Source organism: Pristiophorus japonicus, chromosome 7 (genome assembly GCF_044704955.1).
Source record: "Pristiophorus japonicus isolate sPriJap1 chromosome 7, sPriJap1.hap1, whole genome shotgun sequence".
Classification (NCBI taxonomy): Eukaryota; Metazoa; Chordata; class Chondrichthyes; family Pristiophoridae; genus Pristiophorus; species Pristiophorus japonicus.
Window position 1 is genome coordinate 143,997,748 of NC_091983.1, and position 27,887 is coordinate 144,025,634.

The 27,887-nt window shown below is 42.6% G+C and overlaps 1 protein-coding gene across 5 annotated transcripts in view; it reads right to left on the bottom strand.

Annotated features, from left to right (window-relative positions):
• Nucleotides 1-27,887, bottom strand: part of epha7 (eph receptor A7) — a 312,075-nt gene that overhangs the window by 3,315 nt on the left and 280,873 nt on the right. For all 5 annotated transcript variants that reach the window (XM_070885388.1, XM_070885387.1, XM_070885386.1 and 2 more), the window contains 6 exons: nucleotides 25,685-25,870; nucleotides 22,865-22,926; nucleotides 17,277-17,486; nucleotides 13,149-13,298; nucleotides 9,634-9,827; nucleotides 6,174-6,329 (listed from right to left, as the gene is read on the bottom strand). In XM_070885388.1, coding sequence (XP_070741489.1) covers nucleotides 6,174-6,329; nucleotides 9,634-9,827; nucleotides 13,149-13,298; nucleotides 17,277-17,486; nucleotides 22,865-22,926; nucleotides 25,685-25,870 — 958 coding nt within the window. The remainder of the gene's footprint in view (nucleotides 1-6,173; nucleotides 6,330-9,633; nucleotides 9,828-13,148; nucleotides 13,299-17,276; nucleotides 17,487-22,864; nucleotides 22,927-25,684; nucleotides 25,871-27,887) is intronic.

A 27,887-nucleotide genomic window follows, 5' to 3' on the forward strand; every position in this document is an offset into this window, starting at 1 on the left:
CCAGACTGTTCGCAACCTTGGTGTCATATTTGATACTGAAATGAGCTTTCAACCACATATCTGCAGCATAACTATTTCCACCTCCTTAACATCGTCTGTCTCCACTCTTGCCTCAGCTCATCCGCTGCTGAAGCGCTCATTCATGCCTTTGTTACCTCTAGACTTGACTATTCCAACGCACTCATAGCTGACTTCCCACATTCTACCCTACGTAAACTAGAGGTGATCCGAAACTCGGCTGCCTGTGTCCGAACTTGCACCAAGTCCAACTCACCCATCACCCCTGTGCTCACTGACCAACATTGGCTTCCGGTTAAGCAATGCCTCGATTTCAAAATTCTCATCTTTATTTTCAAATCCCTCCAAGGCCTTGCCCCTCCCTATTTCTGTAATCTCCTCCAGCCCCACAATCCTCCGAGATGTCTGTGCTCCTCTAATTCTGCCCTCTTGAGCATCCCTGATTATAATCACTCAACCACTGGTGGCCGTGCCTTCTGTTGCCTCGGCCCCAAGCTCTGGAACTCCCTCCCTAAACCTCTCCGCCTCTCTACTTCTCTTTCCTCCTTCAAGACGCTCCTTCAAACCTACTTCTTTGACCAAGCTTTTGATTACCTGCGCTAAAGTTCAACTCATAATACTCCTGTCAAGCGCTATGGGACGTTTCAGTACGTTAAAAGCGCTATATAAATACAATATGTTGTTGTTTTTGTTGTTACTTCCATGAGTTTGTAATCATATTTGCTATTTTTACCACTGACATGCATTGCCTTGCATTTCTAAACATTGAATACATCTGCCATTCACTTTCCAGGAGTTATGTCTCTGTAGGTCACTTTGAATTTTACCTCTTTATTGTGCAAATCCTGCTTTCCCAGACAAACTGGTCATATCTCCAAACATAAAATTTTAATTACAATGCTCTCACTGAGGTCACTTATAAATATTACGAACAGCAATGATCTCCAACAGTCCATCCCTGGGGTATTCCAAAGGTCACAGCTGCCCAATCAGAAGTGTCACTATTAATAACTGCTCCCATTTTCCATTATCCATACAATTCATAGAAACATAGAAAATAGGTGCAGGTGTAGGCCATTCAGCCCTTCGAGCCTGCAGCACCATTCAATATGATCATGGCTGATCATGCAACTTCAGTACCCCATTGCTGCTTTCTCTCCATACCCCTTGATCTCTTTAGCAGTAAGGATCATATCTAGCTCCCTTTGAATATATCTAATGAACTGGCCTCAACAACTTTCTGTGGTAGAGAATTCCACAGGTTCACAATTCACTGAGTGAAGAAGTTTCTCCTCATCTCGGCCCTAAATGGCTTGCCTCTTATCCTTAGACTGTGACCCCTGGTTCTGGACTTCCCCAACATCAGGAACATTCTGGCCTACTCCTGCATCTATTTTCTATGTTTCTATGTTTCCTGCATCTAACCTGTCCAATCCCGTCAGAATTTTACATGTTTCTATGAGATCCCCTCTCATGCTTCTAAATTCCAGTGAATATAAGCCTAGTCGATCTAGTCTTTCTTCATATGTCAGTCCTGCCATCCTGGGAATCAGTGTGGTGAACCTTCGCTGCACTCCCTCAATAGCAAGAATGTCCTTCCTCAGATTAGGAGACCAAATCTGTACACAATATTCAAGGTGTAGCCTCACCAAGGCCCTGTCCAACTGCAGTAAGACCTCCCTGCTCCTATACTCAAATCCTCTCACTATGAAGGCCAACATGCCATTTGCCATCTTCACCTACTGTATCTGTATGCCAACTTTCAATGACTGATGTACCATGACACCCAGGTCTCGTTGCACCTCCCCTTTTCCTCATCTGTCACCATTCAGATAATATTCTGTCTTCCTGTTTTTGCTACCAAAGTGGATAACCTCACATTTATCCACATTATACTGCATCTGCCATGCATTTGCCCACTCACCTAACTTGTCCAAGTCATCCTGCAGCCTCTTAGCATCCTCCTCACAGCATTATCAAATTACCAACATCCTCACTTTTATTGGAGCCATAAGATTCTTCAGAAAGACTTCACCTAATGCTTGTTGAAAGTCAAAATATGCAAGTGTACATTTTCCATTTTGGCGTTCCTTGCACGCACCTGCACACATTGGGAAATTGCGCACCCACAGCCTATGGATGGGAAATGATCAGTGTACAATTTCCCTCTATGCGCTCGCAATGAGCACAGTTCTGTATACGAAGCGCTGAAGCAGAGAATTTACCCTACAATGTCCTCCTCATATCTATTATCAATTTGTTAGACATGAACTTCTCACATTGATTTGGAGTTACTGCGTTTATTCTTATTAAATAAATTATAATTGCTTCCTTTAGAATAGGCTCTAATATTTTTCCTTTCAGGCTTCTATTTTGCAGGTTCCTGTTTCTGACCTTTTTAAATCAAGGCTACAACTGGCTGTTTTTTTCCATTCATTATGAACAACCCCCGTATCCAATGAGCAGTGAAGATTTTCTGCCGTCGCAACCTCCACTTATACCCTTAATTCTCTAAGTAATCTTAGATTCATTTCATTTGGTCCTGGTGTCCTATGAAAATTTAAGTACCCCATTTTTAAGGACCATTCATTACTGGCATGTATTTTCATCATGAACTCCGATGTTATCTACATGCTGGAATGAAATACCAACAAAGTTTTCCACAGTGATAACTCTTAATGAATACATATTTGTCCACATCTGCTATGTCACTTGTCTAATCTGCAATGATACACATCCTCCCATGATAGATCAGTGGGAAAATGCATCTTGTGGTATGGCAGTGAGCAAAATAGACCCAAAAGATCCCAGGTTTAATATTTTATCTGTGTTTAGTTAGCAGACAACTGAAGTGGTACCAAATGACTTCAGTGTCAGAAGGCTAGGGAAGAGATAATTTTGGTTAATGTTTCCACTCCTGATATTATCTCGCACTCTCTCTTGGAAGGTCGCATGGTCAAATGATACGTGAGGATAAGATTCAGCTTGGCTCTAATGGCCAAACAGCTTGTCGATACTCACTATATAAAGCCTCATACTTGAAGTGAAGCCATTTGGGTAAGATATAAAAGAACGCCTGATGCTTATGGAAATAATAGACAAATAAACTGGAGGGAAAGGGAAATTGGAAGAGGAAGAAAGGCACAAGGATATCCAGGTGATTAGAACTAATCATAACATTAACTCTGATGGGTGTGAACAGGGTAAAGGCATTATAAAACTTCTGTATGCAAAAGCAGAAATACAAACCATTGACGTATGATCAAGAGTTTAATAAAGTTGAGAGCAGTAACTACAAGCCCGTCAGCCTAACGTTGAAGGTGGGGAAACTTTTAGAGACAGAAATCCAGGACAAAATTGATTGGCATTTGGAAAAGTATGGGCTAATAAATAAAAGTCAGCATGGACTTGTTAAAGGCAAATCATGTTTGACTAACTTGAGCAAGTTCTTTGATGAAGTAATGGAGAGGGCTGATGAGGGTTAACGTATATGGACTTTCAAAAGGCATTTGACAAAGTACCACATAATAGCCTTGTTAGCAAAATTGAAACCCATGCGATTAAAGGGACAGTGGCAGTGACTGCTCTTTTTGATATATATTAATGACCTGGACTTGGGTATACACAGCATAATTTCAGAGTTTACAGACGATATAAAACTCGGAAATGTAGTAAACAATAAGAAGGATACCAGGAGGACATGGACAGACTTACAAAATGGCTAGACACATGGCAGATGAAATTTAATGCAGAGATATGTGAAGTGATACATCTTGATAGGAATAATGAGGAAGTAATATTAACTAAATGGTGCAATTTATAGGGGGTGCAGGAACAGAGAGACCTGGGGTGTATGGACACTATTCTTTGAAGGTGGCAGGACAAGTTGAGAAGGCTGTTAAAAAAGCATTTCTTAATAGAGGCATAGAGGCTTTCGTAATAGAGTACAAAAGCAAGGAAGTTATGCTAAACCTTTATAAAACACTGGCTAGGCTTCAGCTGGAGTATTGTGTTCAATTCTGGGCACCGCACTTTAGGAAGAATGTCAAGGCCTTGGAGAGGGTGCAGAAGAGATTTACTAGAATGTTACCAGGGATGAGGGACTTCAGTTATGTGCAGAGACTGGAAAAGCTGGGGTTGTTCTCCTCAGAGCACAGAAGGTTAAGAGGAGATTTGATAGAAGTGTTCAAAATCATCGAGTAAATAAGGAGAAACTGTTTCCAGTGGCAAAAGGGTCAGCACCAGAGGACACAGATTTAAGGCGATTGGCAAAAGAGGTGACATGAGGAAACATTTTTTTTTTACACATCAAGTTGTTGCAATCTGGAATGCTCTGCCTGATAGGGTGGTGGAAGCAGATTCAATAGTAACATTCAAAAGAGAATTGGATAAATACTTAAAAAGGAAAAAAAAATGCAGTGCTCTGGGGATAGAGAGGACTGGGATTAATTACATAACTCTACCAAAGAGCTGGCACAGGCACATTGGACCGAATGGCCTCCTTCTATGCTGTATCAGTCTATGATATACTTTAATGGAAGCTTGCAGAATTTCTGAATAATGAAGAGCAAAGAGAAGAGCTACGGAAAGGGAAAATGAGTTGCTATGTGATGAGATGTATATTTTATCTCTAAATCATGTTCAATGTGATATATTAGTTCAATAATAGATATTAAAGTTTTATTTTAATATGTATACTTAGTTTAATATTTCTATGATTATCTTTAGCTCCTGTATATTTATTTATCATGTTGTTCATTGTATACAGTAAGCTTTTGTATATTTCACCAAGCTCATGGTCTACAGGGCTGTAGTAATACCCGCCCTCCTGTTTGGCTCAGAGACGTGGACCATATACAATAGACACCTCAAGTCGCTGGAGAAATACCACCAGTGATGTCTCTGCAAGATCCGACAAATCCCCTGGGAGGACAGACGCACAAGCATTAGCGTCCTTGTCCAGGCCAACATCCCCAGCATTGAAGCACTGACCACACTTGATCAGCTCCACTGGGCAGGCCACATTGTTCACACGCCAGACACGAGACTCCCAAAGCAAGCGCTCTGCTCGGAACCTGTCCACGGCAAACGAGCCAAAGGTGGGCAGAGGAAACGTTACAAGGACACCCTTAAAGCCTCCCTGATAAAGTGCGACATCCCCACTGACACCTGGGAGTCCCTGGCCATAGACCGCCCTAAATGGAGGAAGTGCATCCGGGAGGGCGCTGAACTCCTCGAGTATCGTCGCCGAGAGCATGCAGAAATCAAGCGCAGGCAGCGGAAGGAGTGTGCGGCAAACTAGGCTCCCTACCCACCCTTTCCCTCAACGACTATCTGTCCCACCTGTGACAGAGACTGTGGCTCTCGTATTAGCATGAGTTCTTAGGTGGTTGTACAGTCTAAGAGTGGAAGCAAGTCTTCCTCGCTTCCGAGGGATTGCCTATGATGATGATTTTTACAAATTAACACCTCGGCACTTTACATGACAGCTGTGGTGTTGAAACATTAGTGGTAAAAACACAAGAAACAATTTAGAAGACAAAATTCTGCAGGAATTCATTGCAAAATATATGTCATAGCTCAGTATCTATATGCACCTGACTCTCCAATCCTCTGCTTAAAGGGACAGTTGTGCTATTATAAAGGACACTGTTTTTATTTTGGTAAATCCTCCCCTTGAAGCTTTCTTTTTAATCAAATTCAAATCACAAGATACAGGATTCTTTTTTTAAATAAACAAATTATAGCCAAAATCAAATTACATTTTATTGCATGGCATTCTTAAGTCTTTTGGGGCTGCACATTGCAATCCTGTCTTTTTCTCTGTAACGATGGAAAATTAATGACCTTGCCTGCAAAGGTCTGTTATCTCCTGTAATCATTGTCACAGTCTAGTGTGAGTAAATAAAGCAAATACTGTTTTTACCACAAGGGATTCCAGGATTTTTACTGGTGTTTTACGATTACATCCATCCATTTTTTTTGGAAAGATCGAAAACCAGTGGCCTTGATATGGCCCCAAATTATATGATATTTCCAAATTAACTATTGGATGAAAAATAATTGGCTTCCATTTTTTCCCCTCTGTGGTACAAACAGCAATAGTGGACCATAAACATCAGTCTGCTTCGGGTTGGTTTCAACATTAAACTCACTCGATGGTCATCCTGGCCACAGATTCCAGTGTGCTATATCCTGCAGCTGTGAAGTTATCTTTGTACCGTTCCATCTTGATGGCCTCTAGCCAGTCACCTACACAACGGAAGGATGTGAAGTCAGGAGTGTTCTGATCGAGAAGAGGATTGATTGGCCTGTATGGCGGGATGGGAGATAATAAACATAGATAAACACACCTAAAATACATCCATTATTGTATTTATCAAGTAGCTCACACAGTCACATAACAAAATGTTGGCACATCACAAATGGACTAATTTACATAATTATGAATATTAATTATATTTGCAGCAAACATAAAAAATGTCCAAAATATAGCCCTTTGATGGATCAGCAGTGACTAGGATGGTCTCAATTTAGATCCTTGATCTGTGCTAAGCAAGCTTACGTCAATAAGAAGGCTACAGTTAGCCACAACCAGGGTTCTCACTCCTGAGCACTACCCAGTAACTTGTGTTGCAGAGTGCCTGCGTCTGGCTGTCAGCTGAGGAAAAGATTGGACTTGGTTTTGGTGTCCCTTGCAGCTGCATTCCCTGCTGATACTTATTAGTGACATAAGGCTATTGCGAGGTGCTGGAAGACAGCTGGAACTGCACTCCAGCACGAAAAGGAAGAACATTGGAGGGAAAAAAATCTTCCAAATACATAAAATCCTAGAGACATGATTAAAAATTTCCGTATCAATAAATGAATCAACGCTGCTTTAACGAAAGCAATATCGTCCCATGCTGCGGCTTTGTAAAATAAAAACTAGATGCATTCTTGAAAAAAACTGCAAAAAGAAACTGAAGAGTAATAGGCAGCATAAATTTGCAAATTAATCAGCTGTTACTGACACCACAGGCAAAATTATCATTAGGTATGTTAGCAATCGTGTCCTCAACACATAAGCCCCAATTTTAACCTAACTGCATCCCCCACCCCTCCCCCCCACTCCAGGCCCCAGCAGGAACAGGGAGAGTTTGGGTCAGACTTCAATGGAGAGTAAAATCAAATGAGGTGTGAAATGGGCATCCGCCCTGAGCCCTTCTCATTCTCACGGGACGGATTAGGTCAAAATCAGGGTGGGACGTTTCACAGCTTCTGAAAAATGTGTCTTAGGCAGATGGGAAGCCCCATTATACAACAATAGGATGTCACAGAGCCCCTGATCCCTGAAAATGTTTTATTACCCAACAATACTGAGGCAGCATTGCCACCTTTTTAATTGGCTTTAATAATATTGGTGTAGAAATACATCATTGCCCGATTTCGGGGTCAAAGGCAGTGATGTGGTTGTAACGTGAGCCTGAACCGGGAGGCCTGAGGCCAGCTGAGATTGGGCTTTGGGCCTTAGTTTAATAATCCGGGTGAGCTGCTGGTGCCTGCTGCACCTTCATATGCAGCTCGCCCTCCTGGAGGAGCAGAATTCGGGACGACTGCTTTGTCAGCAGTGGCCTCAGGTAAGGGCTGGGTGACAGGAAGGACAGTGGGAGAGGGGCCAATTGCGGCCGGCAGTGGCCCTCGGTCAGGAATGCTGTGGAGCTGGGAGGAGCACTCTCGTTCCTCCTGCCTCCGCATCAAAATTAAAAAATGTTTTTAAACATATCTTTTTGCTGATGGCCGCTTGCTATGCTGCATCCATGCCAGCAAAACCCAAACAGACCTGACCACGGTGCCTGCTCTGCTCACAGCGGCCTAATTTATCAAAGGGCTCCTAGAACACGTGATAGGCCCCTCAATAGAGTAGGCAAGGGGCTTAATGGCTTTTTAAGCAGCTGCCCCAGACACCTGAAAAATTGCCCCACTTAATATGCAGTCGGACTTCTTTCAGGTGTACTTTGAGGAGCAGACTGTTGATCCCTCACATTGTCCCTCATTGCGACAGTGTAGCGCTGATAAAACAAACATAACATGATCAAATGTCTAGGCCACTATCTGAGTTGCTGAGGAGAAAACCACCTTAACACACCACACAACACTGAAAAGTCAGTGTTTTTAAATATTTTCGCTCATACTTTTCACCAAGACTCCTCCAGCCTTCTCTCGCCCGTTTCCTGCCATCATTATGATGCTGACAGCTTTAGCTTGCAATGGCTGAAAGCTTGTATGCCACCGTTCGGGATGTTCTGTGAATGGTAACTAAATACCTTGGTAATTATAGATAGAACTCACTTAATGAAGCTCAACAGTGACATTAGTTTCTCGGAGCTCAAAATTGGCCAGGGGTTGCTCCGTTTATTTTTGGAGCAACTTGATTTTTCTGGAGTATCTTACAAATCGCCATTTTTCACATTCAATTTGCGCCAGTGTAAGTGAGTTAGTTAGGATTGTTTTCGTTTAGTTTAGTTTACCAGCCACCTGTGCCCATTTTGGCCATTTAGGCCACTTTGGCCAGCTAATAGTTACTCCAAACTAACTTAGGCCAGCGTATGTGGCCACTTGTGGCCGCAAGGAAACCCTTGCGGAGATTTAAGAAATCAGCGTAGGTAGGTACAACGGAGGCCAGCAGAACTTAATGACTTGATTAAAGAATGTGAATAGGATCAAACAGCTATACAGGACATCATATGACAAACTTCGCAAAGTTAATTTACTATACAACAGAAGTATTCATGGAAGCTTAAACTACAAAAATAAAAGTAAAGAGACAAAACATATTTACATAATTTTTTCAAAATATCCAAATAAAAAAAAGTACCTCCTGCTCGTAATTCTTATGTTCTTATGTTCTTATGTTCTCCCAGCCGCCTAAGCTCACCCACCATCAGCCCACCTCTTACAAACAAACCTAGCTCCAGGGTCAGGGATCAGACCCTCCAGGATCAGAACAGCCCCTGGGGTCAGAGATTGGACACGTCTGGGGATCAGATCTTCCCTAGAGGTTGGGGATCGGACCGCCCATGGGTTCAGAACCCTCTACCTCCATGGGGTCGGCGGTTCAGAATTCCCCACCTTCGGATCAAACCCCCCACCCCCGCCCGCCCCCGGATTAAAACTCCCCCCCACACACCCCACCCCAGCTTGGGCCCCGCACCAACCTGCTTGTTGTGGCCTTCTAGCCCGGAAAGGCAGCGGGCTGCCCTGTGCGGGAGGCCACTCGGCCCGGGATAGGGGCGGGACACATCGGCTCCCACGCTGCAGCACATACACAGAGGCTGGGGGCAGGAGCTACTGCGCATGTGCACACACTCCGACGCACATGTGGAGAGCTGCCGGCACTGTTTGGCGCGGGGCCCTAGCTCTGCTCCCCAATCTACTAGCCACGTCGTGCTAAACCCCGGGAGAGGTAACACAGCAGCCAGAATCAGGGGACATTTTATCGGTGCCCTTTTCAGCCCACAAAGTTGGCGCATCTCTGGTGAGTGCACCGAAAAAAAGGTGGGCATTTTTGAACCCTCTGTGCCTCTCGGTACTTGGAGTCCAGTCGAACAAATTCATGATCAAGTTTTTCCTCACCTACTGCAGGTACCCAGAGGAATCTTCAGGCTGTTTGGATTACGGATCATTTTGTCTAGGATCCCAACTATTTGATCAAACTTGGGTCTCTCACTGCGTTCCTGCTGCCAGCAGTCGAGCATCAGTTGGTGAAGGCCAGGTGGACAGTCCATGGGAGCAGGGAGACGATAACCCTCCTCAATAGCCTTTATCACCTAAACAGTGAAAAAAAGATGTACAGATGGAAATGAATGAATGTATGAGTAAAGCAAACCCCTCCCATACGCCAACAGAATTTATTGATAGGATAAAGAAAATCCACACTGCACTTCCAAGATGCTTTACATAACATGTCAGGATTAAAATATGATGCGTGCAGGAGCTTTCTGCTTTTTTTAAAAAGAACTCTTGTGCCACCCCTACTTTGTTGGCTGAAGGCAGCAGATACAGTGATTTAAAACAACAGGCCACAGGATAGGACTGCCAGAGATCACTGCTATTCCATCGAGGAGATCACATTGACTCCCGGGTGCCTGCTTTTTATTCATTCAGAGAAAGATCATGGACACAGCTATAGTAAAATCAACCTTGTGAGTAAAACAGGCCTCATTTGGAGAGGAAGGCGGCCTACCCGATTGACCTTGAAGTTACCCAACGGTTTTGTCAGGCCAATCTAGCAACAAAGTATGGAAGAGAGGTGTCAGAGAATGAAACTTCCCACTTCACCAGCTCTGACTAGGGAATGGAAATTTATTTTCTGCTGCTGCTTTGCTAAGCATCTGTTTTCTCCTTTCTGACAGTCTGAGTTACCTTTAACACCAAGAGCTGTCACACAGTACCACTAGACTCTGCTACGTTTAAATCGGGATCCCTAGAGAGCAGTACTCAAACAGAGACCAATGCCCATCTTCTCGATTTGCTTTTGCTCCTGAACCACTTCAAATCAAGGTCCACTTTTTTTTTAAAGTGAATTCACAGTTTGTGCGTATGCAGTATTGTTGTGGCTCAAGCTTTACAAAGGGGGAGATGTTATCCAGCTGAATATGTTGAAGAAGGATCTGTAGCAGGTGAATATAGCATTCACTTGTAGGCCGTGCTGAGGATGTCAGCATGTCCACGAACGGCTGCAAGGCGCTCTGCTTGGGGACCAAGGTAAGTGAGACAACCTCTCCTTATCCCTCTGCTCCTCAAACACAAAGGCCTAGAAGTTGGCCTCCTTGGCACCTCCAGGTGTAGCGAGATGAATGACTCCCGCTAACTTGGGCAAGAGGATTGCGGCGGCGGTAACGTGTTATGCCCCGATCGCCTGCTCCCAGAGATCATGACGTCATTGCTGTGCGCATCGCTATGTTAGAGCGCCGGACCCGAATTCAGTTCTGCCCTCTGCAGCATCGCTGGGCAAAAACACCAACATCTGCAGGAGGTATTGTTCGGGAGGCCGGGAACTTCAGAGGTGCAAGTAAAAGGGATGTTGGCGCGGGTAGGAGCAAAATGTTAACATCGTATAAATTGATTTTTTTCGATTGTTCCTGGGCCACAATCGATCAGCCCAGCACTCTGCTGGAGCGCATGGGGCTGATCGAGCCGGATTGCGGCTTCCATTGGGGAGCAGCTTGCTGGTCCCAAAACAGAGCCTGCAGCAATGGCCCTTCCCTTTAAGGGAGGGAAGGAGCCTCGGATTGCGGCAGCACTGCACAGGACATAATGCAGCACTTGCATCCTTGATTTAGTGCTCCACTCCTTCCTGGAGCACAAGCACTGGATTTAGAAAAAACTGGCAATCACCATCGCCTGGCACTAATTCTTCCAGCTTTCAAAAGTTAGCGCCCCAAATGGGATGCTCCCGAATTTCTCTCCCAAAATTTCACTTATCCATTTCTTCACCAAAGAATGGTGTGCTTTGGGAAACTGCACACAAGCAATCCCAAGTGGTTTTGGAAGTACTCTTATCCAAATAAATCCTATACAATCAATGAACAAAGTGGATGCTTCATGTGGTTGCTTTTACTGGAAAGAGGGCAGGATTACATTTGGCGACTAAAGTATCTATGGGGAAAAATAGGATTCTGGGAGAAAGGACAGTGACTATATACCAGAGTGTAACACTAAATACCAACAAATTTGAGAAAACTTGCTCAAATTTATAATAATTTAAATTCCTGTAACAATACACACATATTATATGTAGCTACCTGATTAAACCCTAATGCGATACAATCCCTTGCATCATTCCACATTTGAGGCACCTGCCAAATGACAGCTCCTTCAAATCTCACTCCCATCAAATTGGATTTCCTTACACCCTGCATTGCTTTTCCGTATAGCACTTGGAACTCTAAATTAATCAGCCCATGGATTTCATAGAATGCTGACCGAAGCACATTTAGGCACTTTGGCATATTGATCGAAGGGGCTGGAAATGGCCTAGACTGACAGCGAGGGGCCAAATTTCCACCTCAGAAATAGGTTGGGCATAAACTGGGATTTTCCACTCCGACTTGTAAGGGACAAAATCTCTGCCCACCCCTAAAAAGGCCAGTGATGCAGAGGGGTTGGGGACTCCTAAGTTGGAAGTACCTGCTTCCTTGTCCACGTCTGGAGACTGGTATGTTCAGTGAAATGAGAATTGCAGGCTTCCAGAAGACTGCGTGGGCCCCCACTGGGGGAGGAACATAGGCCAGAAAAGTTCTAGTATTGCCCCCCTTTGTAATGAGGCTCAATGGGGGAGACCTGGGCACCCCCATCCATCCCCCCCCCCCCGCCATAGCCAGCAGTGTGGGGCAGATGGGCGCCCATGCAAGGTAGATGCTCTCCCTTTCACCCCACACACTTTGACAAGGTTACTGCTGGAGTGTACCGGTGGACACGTTCTTGATGTAACTGCAGTGATTGCATAACATATATCATCAGGCTCCGGGGTTTTCGGAGACCAACATATGAGATGGCTAACCTGATGGCAGCTCTCAAGATCCACAAAAAATCTGGATCTGCACAGTCTTCGGGTTTCTGGAGGTCAGCAGCCTTGAGTGCTAATAGCGAGAAAATCGTGTGCCTGCTGTTTGCACTCTCTCAAGGTAGAGGTGCTTACTCTGCTACGCAAAGACTTCTCATCAAGATTTTGTTCACTGTTTCAGAACATGTCTTCGATGTCTGTCTTTTCAATCAACAGGGCTAATAAATCATGAGACGACTTGCATTTGCATGAGAAATAATTCAATTATTTTTTTTTAAAGAGTGTGGGCTGTGTAGAATTAATTGCTATTTTTTTTCCTTTAACAAAGACTAATCGAGGGCCTGACATATGTTTGGAATCTATTTACACAAATGAGTACATTGATTAAAAATCATCTTGATAAAAGTACATCTCTCCTCCCCCAATGATTTTCTCTCTCAGGTTTGTAGCATTCAGTATCTATAACAACGGTCTTGCATTGGAATTGTAGATTGTCAACCAGTGGTTCAATAAGAACCCGATTTCAATGCACATAAAGCAAGTGCAGTGCTAATTGATGCATTAGTTATAAAGAGCAACTTACATCCTGATTGGACATATCCCAGTAAGGTCGCTCTCCATAGGACATTACTTCCCACATTACTATTCCATAGCTCCACACGTCGCTAGCTGATGTAAACTTGCGGTACTGGATGGCTTCAGGAGCAGTCCATCGTACTGGAATTTTACCACCCTATGAAGACAAAGAACATACCATCAAAGGTTGCTACAGTTCAATTTTAAAACTGTTTTGAATTAGTGACCTTACAATGCCACCATTAACTTGATTATTGCATGTAGGTACAATTGTATATTTACCTAGATGGTAATGCATAACTGAGCCCAAACCCAGAGTTCAGGTTCTGTTTTTTGCAATACTTCCAAGGTTTCAATGAGGCATGATATAGCAAGTGATCAGGAAGGCCAATGGAATCTTGGCCTTTATTGCAAAGGGGATGGAGTATAAAAGCAGGGAAGTCTTGTTACAGCTGTACAGGGTATTAGTGAAGCCACACCTGGAATACTGCGTGCAGTTTTGGTTTCCATATTTATGAAAGGATGTACTTGCTGTGGAGGCAGTTCAGAGAAGGTTCACTAGGTTGATCCCGGGGATGAGTGGGTTGACTTATGAGGAAAGGTTGAGTAGGTTGGGCCTCTACTCATTGGAATTCAGAACAATGAGAGGTGATCTTATAGAAACTTATAAGATTATGAGGGGGCTTGACAAGGTGGATGCAGAGAGGATGTTTCCACTGATGGGGGAGACTAAAACTAGAGGCATGATCTTAGAATAAGGGGCCGCCCATTTAGAACTGAGATGAGGAGAAATTTCTTCTCTCAGAGGGTTGTGAATTTGTGGAATTCGCTGACTCAGAGAGCTGTGGAAGCTGGGACATTGAATAAATTTAAGATAGAAATAGACAGTTTCTTAAACGATAAGGGGATAAGGGATTATGGGGAGCGGGCAGGGAAGTGGAGCTGAGTCCATGATCAGATCAGCCATGATCTTATTAAATGGTAGAGCAGGCTCGAGGGGCCAAATGGCCTACTCCTGTTCCTATTTCTTATGTTCTTATTCAAAAGGACTGTTTTATTTTACACACTTTGGCCCCAACATTACTGGTAAACCTTGGGGATCGACAGTTCTTGAACAGAGCAGAACTTCCGTCGTCCCAGTGCTGAAATCATGAATCCGTCCAAAATCCTGGGACCGAGGTAATTTAAGTGTTAAGGATCAGTACCTACACTATTTCTGACACTTTCCTCAACGAGGTAGGGAGGATTTATTTTTGTGGCACATTGCCACAGCATTATTGGTCCTGCAGGGTGCTGGGCGAGATGGGAAAATTAACTAAAAAGCTGCTTCTGTCTTCTGCGGTTTTCAACAATGCTGAAGCAGTGGATCTCGTCAACAATTTTAACAGTTCCTTTCTCCCCCCTCATGGCCCAGTAACACTGAACACCAGGGATTCACAAGTTTCCTTTGTATCCTTGCTCAGGGCGTGAATGAGGAAAATATTTCCTCATTGACATCACATTATAATACGCCTGCAAATTTGTGGGTGGGTGTAATATGATCCTGTACCCAAGAGTACCGGGATTTGCAATGGGGCTAAAAAAGGAGCGGGACCCTGGTGGAACCAGGCTCTGCCTCAAATTCTCCCACTCTCCCACTGGGAGTCAACTGCAGCATTGCTCTTCCCTGCCCCAGGAATTTTGCGGCCATGGGCTGATTTTCGGAGCATGCGCTGCTGGTGAAGAGTCTCACATATCAAGACAGCGATGGACGAATGCTTACAGGTAGCATGCCTGTAATTTCTCAATTTCTCTGGGCAGTGAATAAGATTTCCACCACCAAACTATATTTGTCAAAGTAGCCCTTTAATTTTGGATGTTCTTCTTTACTGACCTTTACATATGTTAGAGATTCCCACTCCAATTTGACTGAATCAGGAGACTGGAATCTATCTGTAACAATCATTTCTGAAAAATTGACTTAACTCTTCACATGCTTCATAAGTTTTCTATTCAACTTATCGTTCCTTATTTGGTCTTAAACATTCTATTTACTTACGCAGTTGAAACATTTCTTTGGTTTCACTGTCCGCATTATCTTTTTGCTTCCTTCAACTTTAAAAATATTTCAATAATCTATTAATAGCTATTGGCAGTTTCAATAATATATTTTGTGGTTTAACCATTGCTCAATGAAAGTAACCTCTGTCAATAACAATGTTTTTGGGTGGGTTTTTCAATCGTAATAGTTAATCCCTTTTATAATCACACGGATTAAAAATCACCTCAAAAGACAACTGTATCGCTCTTTCACCTCAAGTACATGAGCAATCGTTTGTAACATCATCCAGACTGATCAATGATGTTCATTAACCCCAGTTATGTAGTGCTACAATATGAGCATGAAAGATGAATATGATTTGTTGACTGGACAAAAATATTATCAGTGATATATTGAAAATGGACTCTGAAATCTATAAAAGCAAGGCTGCTAAGTGATAAAGCAGTCACTATACTTCAGCTTAACAAAAATCAACTCAGAGTTTCTCTCCCCAGAAATATTTGAAATATTTTGTGACTTTGTAACCTCCATGTGTAACCTCTGATCATTACTGTGGTATAAATAGGAAGTTATGATTGCCTGGGCATGTACTAAATCTTGCTAAAGGGAGTTTAGGCCCATCATAATTTATTAAGAAGGTGGATCAGGTAACAGAAAGTACAGGTTCTGATCTGAAATAGACTGAGTGAACTCAATTTCAGTGTGTGTGCATACACATATAGGATAACAGATATCTAGAAGTGTGTTATAAGCCAGTGATACATCAAGTGATTCCGATGACATGACAGTTCATGAGTAGGGCAATTTGTGAATATCATATCATAGCACATTTACAATCGCAAGCAGAGGGGCCAAACTTGTGCACATGATTTAGCCCCTATTTGCAATTAGAAAGATCCAATTTTTTTTTTTTAAACTCATAATTTTTGGCAAGATTAGCAACAAAAGGTGGAAATCTGACTTTGGTTTTCTGCCACTATAAATTGCAATTGCAGTAAGAGTAAGTTCAATGCCTACTAAAAAATTCCACCACAAGCCTGATGAAGCCTTCCTGCTCCTGCTCCATACCACAATTGAAGCAATGTCTAAAATAATTACATTGTCATAGCTTCGCTAATTGTCCAAGATTATTTTTTAATAAAAATGTTTAAGTGTGGAACAAAGTGAGAGAAGCACAACTACTTTGAAACAAACTCCTATATATTTTATCCTTTATAATGCATAGAAGGTTAAGATAACTTACAAGAACAACTTGCTTTTACATGGCAGGTTTAATACAGAAAACATTACAAGGCACTTTACAGAGCACAGCAGTGGAAAGGTTAGGAATGATAACTGAAAGCGTGATTCTGATGAAGTCTTCCTGCGCCTGCTCTATGCCACAAGTGGGTTCTGAGGACACTTTCAAAAGTGGGAGAGTCATAGTAAGGGAGAGCAATTTAGGGGTGGAAATCTCAAAAATCGTGATGGTACAAGATGGTTGAAGGCTCTGCAATCATTAGAAGAGTGGAGGGGTGTGTGGGGGGACAGGCTTGAGTCAGATGGACTAAAGGGCATGGATTTGGATGTCAGACTGGAGCTAATGGAGGTTGATGAAGATGGGAGTGATGGTTCAGTGGGACTTAGTATGAGCTAAGAATTTTCAATGAGTTAGTATTTGTGAATGATGCAACTCTGAATGCCAGTGAAGAGGACACTGGAGACATTGAGTCTATGGGTAACAAAGGCATGGTTAAGAGTTTCTGCAGCAGTGGAGGTTAAGCTATGATGTTGGCAGCAGATGTTGAGGAGATGAAAGTAAGACGTCTTGGTGACCGATGTCTGTGGTGATTTTGACCATGGTACTGTGGGCTGGTTTTACATCTCACTCGATTTAATCGCCTTTTTATTCAGGGTTTAAAATCGGCCTTCGACCAGATCCCGGCAGCTTCCCGCTAAAATTCCCCCCTATAACTCAGCTGCTATTTGGTATTTTTGAGTAATTGTGAACTCTGTGCTGCTATCAGAGCAAGATTTTCAGAATGTGAGCCAGATAGAAAACTTTAAGATTTGGGAGTACATTTGGTCATGAATGATGTGCTATATTTTACTCACTGTCGTGGTGTAGACGGCCTCTGGGTCATCTTCCACAATTCTTGAGAGACCAAAATCAGAAACTTTGCAGACAAGATTGCTATTGACCAGAATGTTACGAGCTGCCAGATCCCTGTGCACGTAACCCATGTCGGCGAGGTACCTCATCCCAGCTGCTATCCCACGTAGCATTCCCACTAGTTGAATTACTGTGAACTGGCCATCGTGTTTCTAATGGAATAAAAACAATGATCATGTGTAACCTTTGAGAGAGAAATTTTGTGCAACACTTATTACTTAATCCCTTGAGCTCATTCTTGTTCGATTAACATCATGAATAATGCATAAAAAAAGAGGAATATTGCTTGAATCAGTAAGCCTTTACTTTCAATCTCAGACATGTCAGCTTGGCTCAGTTGGTAGCACTCTGACCTCTGAGTCAGGTAATTATGACTTCAAGCCCCACTCCAGGATTTGAGCACATAACCTAGGCACATGGGAACACCACCACCTCCAAGTTCCCCTCCAAGTTACACACCATCCTGACTTGGAAACATATCGGCGTTCCTTCTTTGTTGCTGGGTCAGAATCTTGGAACTCCCTCCCTAACTGCACTCTGGGAGTACCTTTACCACACAGACTGCAGCAGTTCAAGAAGGCGGCTCACCACCACCTTCTCAAGAGCAAATAGGAATGGGCAATAAATGCTGGCCTTGCCAGCGACACCCACATTCCATGAACGAATAAAACAAAAAGCTGACAATTGAATGCAGTGCTGAGGTATTGTTCTTTGGATAAGACAGTATTAGCCTGTTTCTAGTTGTTCAGGTGGATACAAAATAAGAACATAAGAATTAGGAACAGGAATAGGCCACCTAGCCCCTCGAGCCTGCTCTGCCATTCAACAAGATCATGGCTGATCTGGCCGTGGACTCAGTTCCACTTACCCGCCCGCTCCCCGTAACCCTTAATTCCCTTATTGGTTAAAAATCTATCTATCTGTGATTTGAATACATTCAATGAGCTAGCCTCAACTGCTCCTTTGGGCAGAGAATTCTGCAGATTCACAACCCTCTGGGAGAAGAAATTCCTCTCAACTCGGTTTTAAATTGGCTTCCCCGTGTTTTAAGGCTGTGCCCCCTAGTTCTAGTCTCCCCGACCAGTGGAAACAACCTCTCTGCCTCTATCTTGTCTATCCCTTTCATTATTTTAAATGTTTCTATACGATCACACCTCATCCTTCTGAACTCCAACGAGTAAAGACCCAGTCTACTCAATCTATCATCATAAGGTAACTCCCTCATCTCCGGAATCAGCCTAGTGAATCATCTCTGTACCCGCTCCAAAGCTAGTATATCCTTTCTTACGTAAGGTGACCAAAACTGCATGCAGTACTCCAGGTGCGGCCTCACCAATACCCTGTACAGTTGCAGCAGGACCTCCCTGCTTTTGTATTCCATCCCTCTCGCAATTAAGGCCAACATTCCATTCGCCTTCCTGATTACCTGCTGCACCTGCAAACTAACTTTTTGGGATTCATGCACAAGGACCAGTCCAGGGTGTCCTTGGAGATGGAGCACGCGATGTCCACCGGTAGGCTTGCGGCCTTCCGCGAGAGGTGGGCACCGGAGGGACTGGAGTGCATCATCACGCCCGGCAACCAAATTTTAATTTGATTTTATGTTTTTAAGTTAATTTGTTTTAATTGCCGGTGCTTTTAGTGTCCCCCTCCCCTTTTATAGGGGGCACTTAGAAAAAAATTTGATACTGTGCCCCAAAAAAAACCCCAAAAAATAAAAAAAGGGCCTTGTAAATGTTGGTGTTTCCCCCAGATCGGGGGGCACGGTTTAATGTTTTTTGTTTACTCCTAAAAGAGTTTCATGCACAAGGACCCCCAGGTCCCTCTGCACTGCAGCATGTTGTAATTTCTCCCCATTCAAATAATATTCCCTTTTACTGTTTTTTTTTTCCAAGGTGGATGACCTCACATTTTCCGACATTGTATTCCATCTGCCAAACCTTAGCCCATTCGCTTAACCTATCTAAATTTCTTTGCAGCCTCTCTGTGTCGTCTACACAACCTGCTTTCCCACTAATCTATGTGTCATCTGCAAATTTTGTTACACTACACTCTGTCCCCTCTTCCAGGTCATCTATGTATATTGTAAACAGTTGTGGTCCCAGCACCAATCCCTGTGGCACACCACTAACCACCGATTTCCAACCCGAAAAGGACCCATTTATCCCGACTCTCTGCTTTCTGTTAGCCAGCCAATTCTCTATCCATGCTAATGCATTTCCTCTGACTCCGCATACCTTTATTTTCTGCAGTAACCTTTTATGTGGCACCTTATCGAATGCCTTTTGGAAATCTAAATACACCACATCCATCGGTACACCTCTATCCACCATGCTCGTTATATCCTCAAAGAATTCCAGTAAATTAGTTAAACATGATTTCCCCTTCATGAATCCATGTTGTGTCTGCTTGGTTGCACTATTCCTATCTAGATGTCCTGCTATTTCTTCCTTAATGATAGCTTCAAGCATTTTCCCCACTACAGATGTCAAACTAACCGGCCTATAGTTACCTGCCTTTTGTCTGCCCCCTTTTTTAAACAGAGGCGTCACATTAGCTGCTTTCCAATCCGCTGGTACCTCCCCAGAGTCCAGAGAATTTTGGTAGATTATAACAAATGCATCTGCTATAACTTCCGCCATTTCTTTTAATACCCTGGGATGCATTTCATCCGGACCAGGGGACTTGTCTACCTTGAGTCCCATTCGCCTGTCCAGCACTACCCCCCTAGTGATAGTGATTATCTCAAGGTGCTCCCTTCCCACATTCCCGTGACCAGCAATTTTTGGCATGGTTTTTGTGTCTTCCACTGTGAAGACCGAAGCAAAATAATTGTTTATGGTCGCAGCCATTTCCACATTTCCCATTATTAAATCCCCTTTCTCATCTTCTAAGGGACCAACATTTACTTTAGTCACTCTTTTCCGTTTTATATATCGGTAAAAGCTTTTACTATCTGTTTTTATGTTTTGCGCAAGTTTACTTTCGTAATCTATCTTTCCTTTCTTTATTGCTTTCTTAGTGATTCTTTGCTGTTGTTATAAAATTTTCCCAATCTTCTAGTTTCCCACTAACCTTGGCCACCTTTTACGCATTGGTTTTTAATTTGATACTCTCCTTTATTTCCTTGGTTATCCACGGCTGGTTATCCCTTCTCTTACCACCATTCTTTTTCACTGGAATATATTTTTGTTGAGCACTATGAAAGAGCTCCTTAAAAGTCCTTCACTGTTCCTCAATTGTGCCACCGTTTAGTCTGTGTTTCCAGTCTACTTTAGCCAACTCTGCCCTCATCCCACTGTAGTCCCCTTTGTTTAAGCATAGTACGCTCGTTTGAGACATTACTTCCTCACCCTCAATCTGTATTACAAATTCAACCATACTGTGATCATTCATTCCGAGAGGATCTTTTACTCGGAGATCGTTTATTATTCTTGTCTCATTACACAGGACCAGATCTAAGGTAGCTTGCTCCCTTGTAGGTTCTGTAACATACTGTTCTAAGAAACAATCCCGTATGCATTCTATGAATTCCTCCTCAAGGCTACCCCGTGCGATTTGATTTGACCAATCGATATGTAGGTTAAGATCCCCCATGATTACTGCCGTTCCTTTTTCACATGCCTCCATTATTCCCTTGATTATTGCCCGCCCCACCGTGAAGTTATTATTTGGGGGCCTATAAACTACGCCCACCAGTGACTTTTTCCCCTTACTATCTCTCATCTCCACCCACAATGATTCAACATTTTGTTCATTAGAGCCAATATCGTCTCTCACAACTGCCCTGATATCATCCTTTATTAACAGAGCTACCCCACCTCCTTTCCCTTCTTGTCTATCTTTCCAAATTGTCAGATACCCCTGTCTGTTTAATTCCCAGTCTTGGCCACCCTGCAACCACGTTTCTGTAATGGCCACCAAATCATACCCATTTGTAAAGATTTCATAGGATAAACAAATGGAAAATTGGCCGGTCTCCGTTACACGTGTGTGATCCTTTTTGCTCCATGTTGCTCCATGTACAGCACCCAGGCAATCCTTTATGCCCAACCCACAACCTACATTGGGGCTGTGATTGTACACCTGGGTAAAAAGGACTATTTATAGAAGTGTGGCACAGCTTGACGAATGAACCTTAATGCCAGCTCTGATATTTATAAATGGTCGCTACATTTAGGTTTAGATCCATACATGCCACAGCAGGGGAGCTTGTACTTGAGAAAGGATAGGCTGTATCACTGATGGAGGTATTGGTATTTGAGGATAGGACAAGCTGAGTGACTGATGGAGGTATTGGTATTTGAGAATAGGACAAAATAAGTCACAGGATAGGACAGAATGACTGCATGATGAAGAAGCTGCTATTTAAGGATGGGACATATTGTCATTGATAGACAAGTTGCTATTTGAGGCTATGACATGCTGTCACCGATGGAAGAGCTGCTATTGGAGTGTGGGATAGGGTAAGTAATTGCTGGCAAAGATGATATTTAGGTGTGAGATAAGATGTTCAATTTTGCATGTTGATGCACTGAGCAGTATGAATCTACCACCATACACTGGATTCTCTGAAGCAGTATACCTCACAAGATTGGTGTTGGCTCGATAGCTTCAAAAGAGCAGTTAATTTAAAAATGAAGCATATGGGGTGCAAACTACTGCAAAAAATTCAAGAAGCATTATAGTGGTAAAACACACATTTGCATGCTTGGCTTTTAGCATCAATTTGTTAGTATGACTTATTTTCTGGTCACTTGTCCATGAATGTTTATGAACGATATACAAATAATGTAACATTGCAACAGTGACATAACTAGTATTCCCTCGAACACTAGGTGGAAATGTAGGAAATGGCTTAGAAGTTGCTTATATCACTTGTTGCCATGGAGATTTTTCTTTTACTTTTTGAAGAGGTGACTGGTGCCAAGGAACTTGGGGAGTGAAACGGGGGAGCACTGAGAATCTTTGAATTTAACAAAGAAGATGCTGTGGCAGTAAAGAACTGCCATGAGGAAAGTTCTTGTCAATTCAGTTTTAGACCGTAGGGCATTGAATGGTTTAAAAATAAAATATCATTTTTGTCTGCTCCTGCTTAAGAATATCTCACTGTCCTATGTGAAAAGAGTTTAAGACAACAAAGTATATCAAAATGGATTTTGGTAAACTTTGAACTAATGGAAATCAGCTATTTTTAGATGTGTTACTACTGCGGCCCCTCACCTCCCTTTATTTTCGATCTAATAATTCACAACGATACCACTGAAAGGCTTGTAAATTTTAAACAGGTCTATAAGAACAGCATTTAAATTCCAATTTTAATATAATCAGCTGAAGCTTATAGAAAATTGTACCAATTTAGCTGATGCATTTTATTTTATATTGGTGCAAACAAAATTGTTAAATCTTAAAAATAAATGTAACTTGATCAAAAGCTATTATATTCTTGAATAAGATGCAAAATCTTTGACCATTTTCCATTAATCGTCTTTATAACAATGTGTAAAATTCTGTTTATTTTGTCACTTACCCGGAGGAATGCATCCAGTGCTCCATTCTCCATGTATTCGATTACAATCATAATTGGTTTACCTGCAAAAATAAAGCAAGCTTACTGTAAATGACAAGTTCCTCTGGGTGGTTGCGGAAGCTTTCTCGTTTGATATATTTGATAGTTTTCAAAGTGCTTGGCACAGCTTCCAACTGCTGCTTGGAACTGCCTGCAGTTCCAGGATGTTCATTAAGTAGCACTTAAAGATGTGAGCAATAGGTTGATGCAATCACACAAGAAGCCAGAAGGGTTTCTGATATGACTGATACAGTACGTCCTGTATTTCTGTCATGCAAATCGAACAAATCCGCGCCCCTCCCCCTCCAATAACAGGAAAAGAAGTGATGCAGTCCTACACAGTCGCGTGTGCATTTCACTGGACTGGACTGGATTGATAGTAAAGCGCTTACGGCTCAGACTTACCATCAAATCAGATTTTAATTTTGTATTGATGCCGATTTACAAATATACACGCACATAAACATTTGGCTGGTGGAATTCAGGCAGGCACTGTGGGGAAAGGAAGAGGTGTTCTTCATCACTGGCAACATTGTGTAGAAAGGGAGAGAGAACTCTGCATCGCTGGCAACATTGTGATAAAAGATGGGTTTAATTTTATATTGATTTTTTGACACTGACCCAAATGAAAACCGTTTGAACACACGGTGAGAGTGTGAGTGTTATGCTAAGCAGCAGTTCGCACATGTCCAATAACTGGAGGGACCTTATTTTAATAAATAATTAAATAAGGATTAAGAACATTATATAATGGGATTAACTTTGTTGCATTATAGAAGTGAAAAATCCACGATTGCTTGTCAGTTCTATTGGCACCTGGCACCGTTGGTACTGCTGACATGTCCCATCCCGGACTGTTGGTTCTATTGGTGGGTTCTCATCCAAGGCTGTTGGTTCAATTGGCATGCTCTATCTCAGACTGCTAGTTCTATTGGTGTATTCTCACCTGAGGCTATTGATTCTAATGTTATGCTCCAGCCAGTCTGTTGGTTTTAATGGTGCGTCCCCACCCCTGTTATGTTAGTCAGTTGCCTTTGGTTGTATGTCATTCTCACTAGCACTGGCAGGAAGCAGAAACCAAAAGCTGATATATGTAATGTGATCAAATCTAGCAGTTACCACCAAGAGGAACAATGGTGTTTCAGCATCCCAGGGGAAAGAGTGGGGACACATCAGGAAGAGAATTACCTGGCTCAGCCTAAGCTGCTATTGTAGCTACATTTACCTATAAGCAGTAGGTTCAGTTTTAAATTAATCTACCTGAAGCAGAAGGTTTATTTGCCATAATTTCAACACGTTCTTTAAAATTACAAAAACGTGCCTTGATTTGTAAAGACTGTAACTGAGTCATTATTCAAATAGAACTGGATAGCATAATAATCATCTTTTATCTATTTTTACACTTTCCCTTGATCCAAGGTATAAAGAGGTGTCGGGAGTGGGAAAGGGGATGGGAAGTGACTCACCTGTGAATTTTCTCATTGTGATCCTGTGAGGAAGCCTCAGACTCTCAAATATTTTCAGTCAATTCTGTCCAAGTACATCATTTTTGTACTGAAAAAATATGTACTTCCAGAAATCTGTGTTGCACTTTTTATTACTTATACCGTATTTCATTTAAGGTGACAATTTTTGAAAAACATGGTAAATAGTTTGAATTTTGACAGTTAATAACTATACTTCAGATAGATTGAGGAAAAGTAACACAAATTTTATAAATGTCATATTCATCTTTTTGTAATTTGAGATTAATGCACAAATCAAATCTTCCCCTACTCTGTACCTACCAGCAAGGAAGTCCTAACAATTTTCAGGAGAATCCAGTATCATTTCTTTGTCAATGAATCACTTCTTTGATGGAAATCTAATCTCCTAGTTTCCAAACCTTAATTCTACATAACCCTAAATTCCCAAACTTTGTGAAAGAAGTGCTGTGTAGGACAGTGGGGCTGGCACACTGACCTTTTACCTCTGGGACTTGGATCAAATCCACCCCAGGCTGAACGATGAAAGTCTCCTTTCTCTGCTGCCTGCAGGGATTCTGTGTGAAATGAGTTTGAGCAGTCTCAATTCAGTATCCACTGAATATAAACTCACAGCACAAATCCGAGCCTAGTTTGGCAATGCAACTAACAAAAAGACAAAAAGATGGCTGATGATGGAAATAAAAAATATCACACTGGTGCAGCAAAAGCTGGTCCTCTGAAGTTGAGGGAAGGAGGGTACCCTGGATCTAACCATGGCTTACCTGATCTGAAAGTGAGGATGGCTGAAAGTGAAAAGGGTATAATACAGCCCCAAAAATTCAACTTTACTAGAATGGTTCCAGGGATGAGGGAGTATTGTTGCGTGAATAGACTGGAGAAGTTGGAGTTGTTCTCTTTATGGCAGAGGAGACTAAGAGGAGAATTGATAGAGGTGTTTAAAAGCATGATGGGTTTAGATAGAGTAAATAAAGAGGAATTGTTTCCAATAGCTGAAGGGTCGATAACCAGAGGACACAAATTTAAGGTGATTGGCAAAAGAACCAGAGGTGACATAAGCAAAAGCTGTTTTATGCAACGAGTGATTAGGATTTGGAATACACTGCCTGAGAGGGTGGTGGAAACAGAATCAATAGTAGCCTTCAAAAGGGAATTGGATAAATACTTGAAGGAGAAAAATTTGTAGGGATATGGAGAAAAAGCAAGGGAGTGGGATTAACTGGATTGCTCTTTGAAAGAGCCGGCGCAGACTCAATATGCCAAATGGCCTCCTTCTGCACTGTACTATGATTCTTACCCCTGGTCACGACTCCTTCCAAATGAACCACATTAGGGTGATCAAACTGTCCCATGGTGCTTGCTTCGCAGAGAAAGTCCCTTCGTTGTTTTTCGGTGAAGCCGACTTTCAATGTTTTAATCGCGACTGGCACGTCCCTTTTTCCAGGCAGCTTCAGGCGACCGCTGCAAACCTCTCCAAACTCTCCTGTGGAACAGAGAGGGATGATTCAGTCAGAGCACAGAATGTGCTTCCCTTCTCAGTCATTACTTCCAGGTCATCTGGATGTCCCCTTTAATATCTGAAGAATTTATGTCCTCACAAAAATTTACTTAAAAAAACAAATGTCGGTGTTGAATGATTTTACCCCAGTAAAAAGAAGATAAAAGTGAAGTAATGATGATGTAACATATCCAGGAACATGGCCAATGATCTCACTCCCGCTTACTCTTGAAGATTTAAAATGTTTTTTCCCTGTCAACAATACAGTATTTTGAAGAAAAGCATACTTTACTATGACAATTTGATGTTCAAAAGGAGATTTAATGTTTTGATGCAAAATGATACTTCTTTCACTGTGGGAAGGACTTGCCTAGTTAATGGCCTTTTTGTTGTGTAGTAAGGGCAGAGTGGCCTCACTACTATATGACAGCACAGCATAATTTGTAAAGAAATCTGAGCCTTTACTTTGTTTCCATTCTTTTACAGGATTAATCTTAAGGGTTATATCAGTGTTACATGAGTAGCGTTACTTTGAAAACAAAAATAAACTGTGACTCAATCAAAGAACTCAAACTGTAAAACTGAACCAGATTTAAAATGTTGAACTATTTCTGCGTCGGAGCATATTGTTTAGGATTTGTGAGTACATGGATTCAGGGCCATATTACAAAGGGGGGTGTTTTTGACTTTCGACAAAGGCCTGAAGCTGGTGTTGGGAGGCCCAAACCATCGTTAGGTTCAGGCCTCATTTATATGCTGTTGCTTGCTGCAGGCCCCAAGTGGGCACCGCACCATTTGGGGAGGGCGGGGAATCTGTCTCCACACTCAGTCAGTCAGCAGCCTTGGAGGGGGGAAGAGATTACAGGGGGCGGCCTTGCACGGTTCGGCAGTTGGCAGTAGGTTTTTTATGGGCCAAGAAGGAGCACAGCTGGTGTTCCTTAATAAAAATCTCTGCGGCCGTTGATTGGCCAGCCTCCAGCAGCCCCTTTAAGGATCGTTGGTTAGGCTGCTCAATGTCTGATTCAAATGGGTAAAGTGTGCTGCTTGCTCATTTACAGGCCCACCTGAAAATTGTAGCAGACGGGTCTTGGGCATCAATGAGGTGGTCAAAAGTGCCCGCTCCCCTCCCCGATTGTCAACTGCTGGGCCCCCTATGTTTTCAGGTGAGAAACGGGTGGCTGACAGTTGAAATTCCACCCTCAATGACATTGAGCTCCTTTTGGGTTAGTTCCCATTGGATGATATATAATCTATATATTTACATATACATCAATATACAATATACATTAATGATTTAGATGAAGGAATTAAGTGTAATATCTCCAAGTTTGTGGAATGCACTAAGCTGGGTGGTGGTATGAGCTGTGAGGAGGACGCTAAGAGGCTGCAGAGTGACTTGGACAGGTTAGATGAGTGGGCAAATGCATGGCACATGCAGTATAATGTGGATAAATGTGAGGTTATCCATTTGGGGGGCAAAAACACGAAGGCAGCCTATTATCTGAATGGTGGCAGATTAGGAAAAGGGGAGGTGCAACGAGACCTGGGTGTCATGGTACATCAGTCATTGAAATTTTGCATGCAGGTGCAGCAAGCGGTGAAGAAGGCAAATGGTATGTTGGCCTTCATAGCTAGGGGATTTGAGTATCGGAGCAGGGAGGTCTTACTTTAGTTGTACAGGGCCTTGGTGAGGCCTCATCTGGAATATTGTGTTCAGTTTTGGTCTCCTAATCTGAGGAAGAACATTCTTGCTGTTGAGGGAGTGTAGCGAAGGTTCACCAGACTGCTTCCCGGGATGGCAGGACTAACATACGAGGAGAGACTGGATCGACTGGGCCTGTATTCACTGGAGTTTAGAAGGATGAGTGGGTATCTCATAGAAACATATAAAATTCTGACGGGAATGGACAGGTTAGATGCTGGAAGAATGTTCCCGATGTTGGGGAAGTCCAGAACCAGGGGACACAGTCTAAGGACTGAGATGAGGAGAAACTTCTTCACT